The sequence below is a fragment of the Mya arenaria genome, chromosome 8, assembly GCF_026914265.1.
Source record: "Mya arenaria isolate MELC-2E11 chromosome 8, ASM2691426v1".
NCBI lineage: Eukaryota > Metazoa > Mollusca > Bivalvia > Myida > Myidae > Mya > Mya arenaria.
In genome coordinates, this window is record NC_069129.1 from 40,887,910 (window position 1) to 40,899,016 (window position 11,107).

At 35.2% G+C, this 11,107-nt stretch overlaps 1 protein-coding gene across 2 annotated transcripts; it reads right to left on the reverse strand.

Moving 5' to 3' along the window:
* Window positions 1-2,457: 2,457 nt before the first annotated feature.
* Window positions 2,458-9,435, reverse strand: LOC128243798 (E3 ubiquitin-protein ligase TRIM71-like). 2 transcript variants are annotated; one of them, XM_052961747.1, is made up of 3 exons: window positions 9,387-9,435; window positions 7,634-8,534; window positions 2,458-3,962 (listed from the first exon to the last, which is right to left on the reverse strand). In XM_052961747.1, exons 2-3 carry the CDS (start codon window positions 8,532-8,534, stop codon window positions 3,139-3,141), a joined length of 1,725 nt encoding a protein of 574 aa, XP_052817707.1. In that variant the 5' UTR covers window positions 9,387-9,435; the 3' UTR covers window positions 2,458-3,138. The 2 variants fall into 2 exon arrangements, with proteins under 2 accessions (XP_052817707.1, XP_052817706.1); XM_052961746.1 differs by lacking the exon at window positions 9,387-9,435 and adding an exon at window positions 8,934-9,127.
* Between the last annotated feature and the right edge of the window lie 1,672 nt (window positions 9,436-11,107).

Here is an 11,107-nt window from a genome sequence, read left to right on the forward strand (position 1 = left end):
CGGCACGAGTTGGCAATAGGACACTATAGCATTAGCAAAATGTTATTACATTTTGTTTATACACTTAATACAACCGGTCAGCCCAGCCTCTCTCGGTTTGCATCGTTCGTTCCCACTCGGACTTCCAGTGTGTCACTTAGACCTTTTATGTAGTTCGTTCGGTTTCATGGCCATATCTTGCCAATCTTCTTACTAAAGTGACATTCTTATTCAAAATCAATACATACACATTAAACTGATTAAACTTTAACTACTTACTAAATAATTCATTTGTGGAAAATATAAATTACTGATAACAAGATTGTACGGTGTATTTAATAGCAGAAAGCGCAAACATGATTGGTGAATGCTAAAAGATTTACTGTGGTCTACTAAATAGTCTCATAAGGTAGAAGTACTGTGTTTTAAGCTCATTTCTTTCAAATTAAACACGGCATCCTTCATAAGAACCATTGTTTTCGACATGTATTTATCGTTTTTGAAATATTAAAACAATATTATTAATTGTTGTAAATCTTATTTGGGAGTAAGAGTGCATCTTAAGTATTTTCAAGCTGTTGTACCAATATATATCATTTATCCTGTCACTTGCATACAAATCGGTCCAATAACAAGGTGCCGTGTACACTTTAGTTTATTAGGATAGTAGACCACGTGCTGTTTATCTACAGTCAGCTGGTCATGTGACCGCGAATACGAACTTCTTTTCTATATTCTGCAATGTCAGAGGAAAAGCGCAAATACTGTTTCAGTGTCTTATCAATAGACCGCCACCAATCGAACACAACAATCACTCGCCATTAAACTCCCACCAATCTGCATAATAATGACAATGGCAAATAATCGACCTGAAAATCTACATGTGATGTGAAAATCTTACATCACCCGCAAATACTGGAATTTGTGAAACAGCATTCAACGATACTCGTCGATAGTTTATTAGTCGGCGCCCAGAAGGGCGCCGACTATATTTGATATTACTTTAGAAAATATTCCAACTTAGGGACTAGTTCATAAATTGCAGAACAATGCTTTCAATAGTTTCCACGTTGCATGATAAAATATGAAGTTTAGTTTGTTTTATAAAACTTTACACTGACTATATTTGATATTACTTTAGAAAATATTCCAACTTAGGGACTAGTTCATAAATTGCAGAACAATGCTTTCAATAGTTTCCACGTTGCATGATAAAATATGAAGTTTAGTTTGTTTTATAAAACTTTACACTTTAATTGATAATGAAACCTTGAATTATAACAGCCCTGCTTATCGTTTTGATTTTAAATACCAACTCAATCATAACAACTCGGCCATCTCCGAGATAGATACATGCCGAGGTGTTCCGATTGATATAGATGAAGGTTACACGGTACTATTAAAATATCCTTTATGTCTGTAAACCTCTTACGCAGTAATCTCCCTTGGTGACAGCAAAAATGCCGAGTTTTGAAAAATTAACCTTGAGCTTATTTGTTTGTTTTGAAAATGCCATTCGAAAGAATGAACTCCAGATAATTCCCCTTTGATATATAGTATTTTTATCCCCATTCTATATACTCATATGAGTGAAATGTGTTACATAAACTTGTACAAAATATAAAGCAAGGAATTCACAGAACATGCCGGTACAAATAAAAGGTGAATTTCATGCTATTGAAATATATGTATTAGACCATTGACTCTATTTCATCCGAAGAAACGTATGTATATTTTTGTTATTATTCAGTTTTAACCGGAGGATTAGCTTGGGGAAAAATAACCATAATGTCCTTCGAGCATATGTACACCCAACATAAAACAAAATATTATCATTGAAATAATAACCATTTTTGGTTATCTGCATGCACATTTTTCTTCTAATTTTATTGCGCCGACTTGTTCCATTTCTGTGGTGTATGTCAAAATATCACTTACAACAGAAATGAATGATCTCTTTGCCGGTGCAGTTCTGAACATCCAACACTATCAACATGAATTAAATCCATCTAACATGTGGCGTTGTTTGTAAACACTCGTGATCTTGAACCGTGACCTGTGTACTGTACTCTGTGACTTGCGGAATAATTGTTACATTATCAGATAATTGTTGGTGACTGATCCGTATTTGTGCACTTTTAAAGCTTGTTTATGTTTTGAATTTATTTTTTCATATTAAAAGGCAATGACTTTGAATATAAGCGTATTGAAGAAAAAAAAATTAAGAACTATTTTGGGGGCGATTAAAACATGGATACCTATTATGCTGACGTCACCATTAAAAACACAGTTGTCCCCCTTATTTAAAAAGATACATAATAATTTTAAGGTCATTTATAGTGTTTAAATAACAAAGTAACAGGATAAAAAGTTTATCTGGCTCTGCTGCGGAATTTATCGGGTGAGCCGAAGGCTGGTTTCTGGAGTGTATATATACATGTACGCATACGTTTTGAAGTAATCCACAACAAGACGATTTTGAACGTTTAATATAAAAAGGTTAAGATACACAACCAGTTGAACAATACAGACAGTAAACAGACAAAATATTTCGTAGTAAAATTCGTTCCTTCCCAAATTTTAAAGTATAAAGACATTTTGCATTTTCATCTCCATTTAAATGGAAAAACATACATTAGGGGAATTCCGATTTAAAATATTCTTTTTATAGTGAATTCAAAATAATTTGCATTTACGTAAACTGATATCATATCTTTGAGCGATGTCAGGTTAAATATATTTAACAAGTATGTAATTTGAGTGAGAAATTAAACCCTTTAAATCCAAAATCTTGGTTAAACAGTATGTGAAACATAAAATTTTAACTTTAAAACCAGGAAAATAATCACAGTTCTATCGTTACAACAATACAATTAAAAACACCAAAAACAATTCTTATCAGAAGCGTGTCGAACAAAACATCAATATTTACACTGATTCTTTATACAATTAATTGCTATACAAAACTGCCAAATACGTTGAACAATTATAAGATATGTGTACATGTATTTAAGTTTAATAGCTTTTCAATTATATAAAACAAGTTGTAACCAAACCCTGTTTTTATATTTTGTAAATCTAATTTTTATTGTATTAACAATTGATTGCTCAAAAGTTTTTTTTTTGAAAGAAACAAAAAATCACGACAAGACAAAAATGTCAGTTTGCATTAAATATCTTCAGTGAGTCACTATTGTACATCGCGATAACTATGGCACGAGTGTGAGGACAGAAGGACACCGAGTAGGGATTGGTAAGGCCGTCTTCCTGTTCCAGTATTTCCGTCATCTTGCCATCCATCTCTGTCAGCAGCATCACGTTGTGGCTGTCGAGTCCACACACGACCATCTGGCCAGGCCCTACCTCCACCACGGACCTGGGACGGACGAGCTGCTCGTCTCGGTTCTCACGCAGGACCTTCCCGTCCATGGACAGCTGGAGAACGGTGTGAGCAGTGAGGTCAGACACGTACAGGGTCGGAGGTATTGAAGCTGACACAGTCAAGTAATATGATGCTTGGAATAGATGTCTTCCATCATCTGTTTGGAATGTACTTATGATATGACCATCAAATGTCATTACTTCAACACGCGGGTTTGATACGTACGAAACGTATAATCTATTGCTGTAAGACGTAATACCATAACACTCAGGTGATACTGTTATTTCCTTTCCACACGACAATTGTCCTTGCTTTGTAGACACCAGCTGAATCACGGAGTTATGCGGGAGAGTGACGGCGGTCTGGCCATCATGGAGCACACACACGTCCCAGGGGCTGCCTGGCAGCTGGAGGCAGGACGTGACGGTGCGGGCGGGGACGTTAACAAGTTTGACATTCTGGTTATTCCAGTCAGCCAGGAGTAAGAGATCAGAAGTGAGTACGGCGGAGCCCGTGATACAGCAGGTTTGGTCCTGAGTCGCTTTAACGTTGATATCCGCCCCCATCTTCCATGTCACAGTAGAGAGGTCAGGAACTGGAACTGAAAACGATAAAGGACTACATGTCAAGATAAGCTACCAGCCTTTAAACGTGAATTAAAAGGCTAAAAATCTTGATACTTTATTTAATTCAACTTATAATTAATAGTTCATTGTTTACATGAATTGTGTTAATGTCCGTATATGACATTCGTGCAACAACTTGTAATGGATACTACCAAATGTGTAAATGTTGAAAATATATTGATTGAATGTGGTTTTACTGAATATATCTACATTATTTATAGGATGAAATTATTGTTATTTATAATCATCATATTAAACTGAGTTGTGTTTGTCGAAGAAATGTTTTAATTACATGAGAAAAGTATGATAGTGATAGTTTGATTGTATTTTTTGTATGTTGCTTAATATGTAAGTAAGTATATGTGTTTTTGTAATACTTTTTATGTGAAGGCCATGCTGGAAATAAGTAGTATGTTTGTAATGATTGAACACTTAGTATGTAACCTTCGTTAAATAAAGTTGTTATTATTATTATTATTATTATTATTATTATTATTATGGGTCCTGTCAACGAAACTGGCGCCTGGGGACGTACAGAGCTATCTTAAATTATGATCATTAAAACAAAAGAATCTTGTCAAAGCCGTTAAACATATTGTAGAGGATTAGTGTTTGTTTCAGTGCAAGATTGTAATATATTTCACTGAGTGAGTAGCAAAAGCTTTATTTCACGAGTGCTGTTCCCACGATAGAAATATTTACTTTTGGTGCCTGATGTCATTTGAAATGTTTTTTGCTGATTACTAATATACAGTCGAAATCTGTTATGTCGATATGTCTTTATGTCGATTTTCTCCCTTATGTCGATTTTCTCCATTATGTCGATATGTCTTTACGTCGATTTTCTCCGTTATGTCGATTGTCTCGATTTGTCGAACGTTGTATGGCAAATTGATGACCAAAAATACACTCCTACGATAAATCCTTGTATATATCTCAACGATGTGTGCAGATTCTTCCTTGTTTTATGTCGTATGTAAGGAATGTTTTATTCCTTATAAACATAAAAAGGTAGTTGAGGAGGGGAGAGATTCATTGTCAAGTTTAAAGTGCTCGTTAGTCGAACTAGTAAGGGCACTAAGGTCACATTAAGGTATCAGTTGTTTGTTGCCATTTTGAATATCTCCTTGGAAATGATACAAAATAAAATATTGAAAGCACATACGTAACAGTTGTTTTTGGTATAAATATAGACTAGATACACCTTATATTTTTAAATTAATAAAAGAAAGAAACTAATCCAGAAGTGTATATTTCTCAAAAATAACTGTTTGACTTCAACAATTGAAAATAATTATCGAATGTACATCAACTTGAATCTGAACACGGTTTAGTGTTAATATTCAAAGCTATTATGGGGTTAATAATTACTATAAATTATTTTATAGTTTCCTATATCTTGTATATAGCAAAATCGCAATTGTCACCAAGTGGCAAGAGTCACTTTTCATAAACAATGGACTTTTTCCTTACAACATATGAAAATAATTTGTATAAAATCCTTGACACTTTTCCCCAAATATGAGGACTTGGATCCCAGACAACACGGTTTTAAACAAAACGTACGGTTATTTAACGACTTGCATGTGATCATTTGATAAATGGTTTCTTAACTAGTTCGCTTGACTAGTCAGTCGTTTGAATCCTGAATGAATAGACAAAAAGCTAGCGTGCGTGCCCCCTCTGACAATGATCGATCGTCGATCATAATGTAGACTTATATTTTGAAAAGAAATCAAAAGAAATTATTAATATAGTTCGATTTTACGCCTTCAGTCGTGAATACAAGAGATCGGCCTAAGACAAATACAGCCTTCTAGTGGCAGTCAAAAATGGTTTTGTATTGCACGTGCCGTAAAATGTTTAGCAATAAAATGAAAACACGTTTAATGGGACTCGCTAATGATATTGGAACTAAACTATGGTTTCCCAAGAAATACACCTGAAAACACTATTTTACTCCCTGATACCGAAACTGCAGAAACAAATACAATAAAATTATAACAAATATTATTTCTGTGGGATTGCGAACCCACGCAGCTAAAGTTTCAATCACGCAAAAATGAATCGCTGAAACTCGTTAGTAACGCTTTTGAAAATTGTGTTTTTTAAAGAAGCACTCTCACAGATTGAACGTTTTGAACACTTTTTTTTTATCTTCGAACGAGCCAATTTTGCGAAAATGCATGGAGACCAGTAAAATAAAATTGCTGTCAAAATATCGGAACGCAGGTTTTCATTTTATGATAAAAAATAATGCTTTATGCATTTCTATTAAAATATTAGTAATACTTTTAGCCATAAATCATTAATTTATAAACGTAAATATGAAAAACTGCGATGCGATCTTTTGTCAGCAGTCTTATATCACTGGTTTTCAGATATTTACGCAATAATTGGATCTTTCGAGAAAAAAAATAATAAGTTGTCTAATTGGTTAATCTATGAGAGTGCAGCTTAAAAGCTATTTTAGATTTGCCTCAGAATGGTGGCAATGCTTTTAAATCAGTCATATAGGATAATTTGCAATAGAACAGATCTCAATAATTTAGAAAAATGCCGAAAGTTTCAAGTTATAAACTATAAATCATTACTTTTTGAACATCAATATTAAAATCTGCGTTTTGTATCACTGGTTTCAAGACATTTACGCAAAAATGGCTCATTTCAAGACAACAAAAAATGTCAAAACGGTCAATCTGTGAGAGTGCAGCTTCAAAAGACAATATGTAAGCAAAAATAAACATTTGCTCTAGGGTTCCATTTGTCACTTTCTTAGTTTTAACACTCCAAATGATAAAATTGTAATATAATACGCCCTGAATGCAATATTTCGGAGTATAATTGTCAACCTTTCCGTCGGGGTATACCCGAACCTCACCACCAACACTTTAAATCGAATGCTTTTCGGAGGAGGGGAGCAAGTCACAAGGTTACGCTCCTTAGTAACGCCTCCGTTACCGTTAAATCCTGGAACCGCACCTGAATACTGTTTGTTAACATATTTAACGGCAACAACTTACTAGCAGGCTTGCTGTTTGTGTTGAATCATTTTAGTTACAGCTAAGGCCAATATGAATGAATTGCTATATTTTTATCCATTTTTATTTAAATAGGGGCGGGATGAGGCTAGACATTTGTTCATTATTATTCTTAGGTAACTATATCACCGTTAAATATCTGTTCATGGTATTTCTTATTGCATATGAGCATGTATACATGTGTTAAGACGAGCCACGAACACGGTCGTAACAATTCTCCTATTTACGTGTCAATGATATAAAACGACACCTTAGGTATGAATAAACGCCGTTCACGGACAGTTTCAATCTCATTCATCAGAGGTTCGATCATTGATAAATCTACGTACAGCATCACACCTCTGGTGAACGGGAATGGGACGGTACTGGACTGATACGCAAATACAGACATGTTCAAGAGTTTTATTTGAGTCAATGAAATTAAAGGGGCGGCGGAAAAGGAGCGGGGATAAAATTCTTGCAATTTAATTAAAGTCGCCTTAGTGGGACAACTTTGAACATGAACAACGTAGACGACGCTAAGGCCAGGATATCTGGAAATTATCCAGGCTTTAAAAAATATGCATCGACAACGTCATATAATTTAGGATAAATGATGTACATACTATCTTTAAACTCTCCGGCAACGTCAAGTGTTCCCGGGCCCATGTTCGATCCCAGAAGACGTTCCGTGTCCGGGTCCTTAGTAAATCGATACTTTCGGGCCTTTATCAGACCTGTCGTCTGCTCTTTCTTATCCAGAATATTCCGTAAGTCCTTCTCGGCTCGCCTCGCAGCCACGTACCTTTGGTTCACCGAGATGTCACCAGACGATAATTCTGCCCTCATGGCCTCAAGACCCGATTTCGCAGACTCACAGTCACTCTTAAAGGCAGGCAAAACGTTTTGATTATCGGTCTTCACTTTCTTGATGTTGTCGAGCAACTCCTTCTCGCGGCGGTCCAGGTAGGCGTTGATTTCTGCTCGGAATTTCCTCAATCTTGCGATCTCATCCTTAGACTGGTTTTCGACCTCGTCCAAAAGCTCATTGACATTACTGATAGACCCAGATAGAAGATCTTCAGCTCGTTTAATCGATGGTTCCAGCTCCCTGATTTCATTGCCAATGATAAAATCTTTAGCAACGTTAGCGATGTAATCGACTTTACAGCTGCGATGGTCGAGTAGGACACAATCACCACAGCCAAGGTCGCCGTGGGTCGGGCAGTAAAACTTTATCATCTCCTTTGGATGGGTTTTACAGTAATCCGTTTCGCCGATGTCTGACTGCTTGGTGGACGGGTAGAAGGAATGCATCTTATCTTTTGACAACACAATGTGGTTTCTAGACACCTTAAACCTCTTATGGGCCTCGATGCAGGGATCACACATGTACTCCTCGCAGGTCTGACAGTATCCCCGGGCCACAGCGCGTTTCCCGCCCTCTTCACACGGCTGACAGTAGACAGTTGCGTCTGCGGAGCCCTTGTCAAGGTCAGGGTCACCTCTCTTTCCGGAAACCTCCATCTATTAAACGTTATTAAATAGAGAGCTTAGTATCTGAGTTTCTTTTTGATACTGATACCGATAAACATGTACATTCTTAACTTCGTTAAGAAGAATGTATCCTACGACACGCCAATCTGCAGGTTGGCATTATCGCCGCTAAAAGTGACCAACTGAATACTGTATATCGCTATACATCAAAAACAAGGTAACATGAAATAAAATAAGGGTATTGAATTTAAATACAGTCTTGTATATTGGCATTTTAATCTTTCAAAAACGAAAGTAACGATCAAAGTTCTCATTTCTCATTTAGATTACAAGTAATGTATCAAATGTGTTGACTATTATAAAAGCAAGTTTCGCTTGTCGGTAATTCTACAAATACACATATAAAGAAAGTAATACACAAATGTTTACCTTGATTTTCGTTGATCTTCAAATCTTACTTACAAGGAAGTGATCTGATTCTAATGTATTGTCGTGACAGAGGACATCAAGAACCATTTGATAAGGGAGAATACTCTTTTCACTCTCATTAAAACTGCGTAATTAATATACTTCTCTACCCAGACATAAACCATGAATACACAGCTCAATCAGCAAGTAAACGATGGAAGTGGGGATATTTCAAGGTCCTACCATTCATATGTAACACATAAAATCCATTAAAAAATAAGGGACCTTTAATTGAGAAACATCCTTATATTTTGATATTTAAATCTTTTAAAAACGAAAGTAACGTTCAAAGTGCCCATTTTACATGTACATCACAAATTATGTTTTAAAGGTGGTTGCTGTTATAAAAGTAAGTTTCGCATGAAGATTATTCTACAAACACACATGTTATGAAAGAAATACACAAATATTTACCTAGAATTCCGTTTATATTCAGAACTTACAAACAAGGAAGTGAATTGATTGTTCTAAGCTGTGGCGGCTCTACCGAGGGGTCACAGAGGGCCCGTGTCCCCCAGCTGACCGGCAAGTAATGTTTTTGGGGCACATCTTTATTGATTTAACTGTACAAATAATTTGTCTTGTCACAATTTAAAGTTTATATAAATATTTCAGCAAATATACAATTGAACCTGATTCTCGTGTTCCGTTATTTATGGTATGCCAATTTCAAAGTATAATATAATATACGACATGAAAATGTCTCATGAAAATGACATCGGGGCCCGAACATTCGATAATGATAATTCGGCGCCCAATATTACACAGGCAGCTGATCAAAAGCAAAAAAAATGGCTGCAGCTATACGGGTAAGTTTACTGTTTTCAGAATATATCCTTTACCAGAAATATAAGTTGCTTTAAACTGTTAACATGTGAACATTTTATGTTCGTCATTGCTTAAATTAATGACATTGTGTGTCAACAAGTTTGAATTCAAAACGTTGCCGCCTTAAAACTTTCCAATTCGGCTTTTATTAACGTCGGAATCGTGATAGAGCTCTTGCAAATTAATACAGAATAATTTAAGTTAACGACTTTGCTTTCAAATTCGTCGACCCCGTTTCGATTGCCCGAACCGGCATGATATTTTATTGAAAGGTTTATCTTATATCAGTTAATGCTATCTTTTTCATTCAATTCGTCTGCAAAACATCATTGACAGCGACGACAAATGTGAATTCCATATCATTATATTGTAATATCCCCAAATGTTCAACGAATCTTCATTATTCGTAAATGATGTACATGTTTGTGTTTTTAATGTTTACCATGTAAACAAAGCTGTTTCTTTTGTAATATATTATAACAGCATCCATATTTTCCTTAACCACAGTTTAAAACATAAATATAACTCACTTTTATTCAGCCACGATTTATATGTACCCCTTTTTTCGAATAATTATTAAAGTTGTTATGTATGGGGGCAGCCATCTTGAATGAGCTACTTCCACTTTGCATTCTGGGAAATCTCCCTAGCAACCGTCAAGATGCTGACATAATATTGCCGATTTTTGAGGTTTCGATTGTAATCTCTCTCTTTTTAACATTTCGATTTTTGTGCCTTTGTGGCAGTCATGTAGGTTAGACTTTCATCTATCCATACACTAAATTTTAGAACCCATTTCATTCATTTTAATAATGTCTACACTGTTTGAATTGAAGCAGAAGTAAACGTTCTATTTTTACGGAAACTCACGAAGGAACACTTTTTCACCGAATGAACAAATTTTTATGTTCCTTCGGCTCTAGTATATAAGCTCGAGCTTGCAGACGATCAAGGACTCTGGCAGCCATTTTCACAGCGACAAGCTGAATTTTCATTTTGAAGTAAATTTTTGTTATATTTATCTAAATTCATAGTAGAAATACAATATAAGTAAGAATTAAGTATACTGTAGAAGTCATTGGTTAAATTCTTTATAATCAATTTCAATAGAATTAAAGTATTACTTTAAGAATATTTTACTTAAAGATTGGGTGAGAATGAGAGAGAGAGAGAGAGAGAGAGAGAGAGAGAGAGAGAGAGAGAGAGAAATCCCTATTTAAATTCTGGGAAAACAACATTCATACTCTAATACATTAAGAGTAAATTATATGAATATTCTTAATATTGATATTTGCACATAGTTTAAT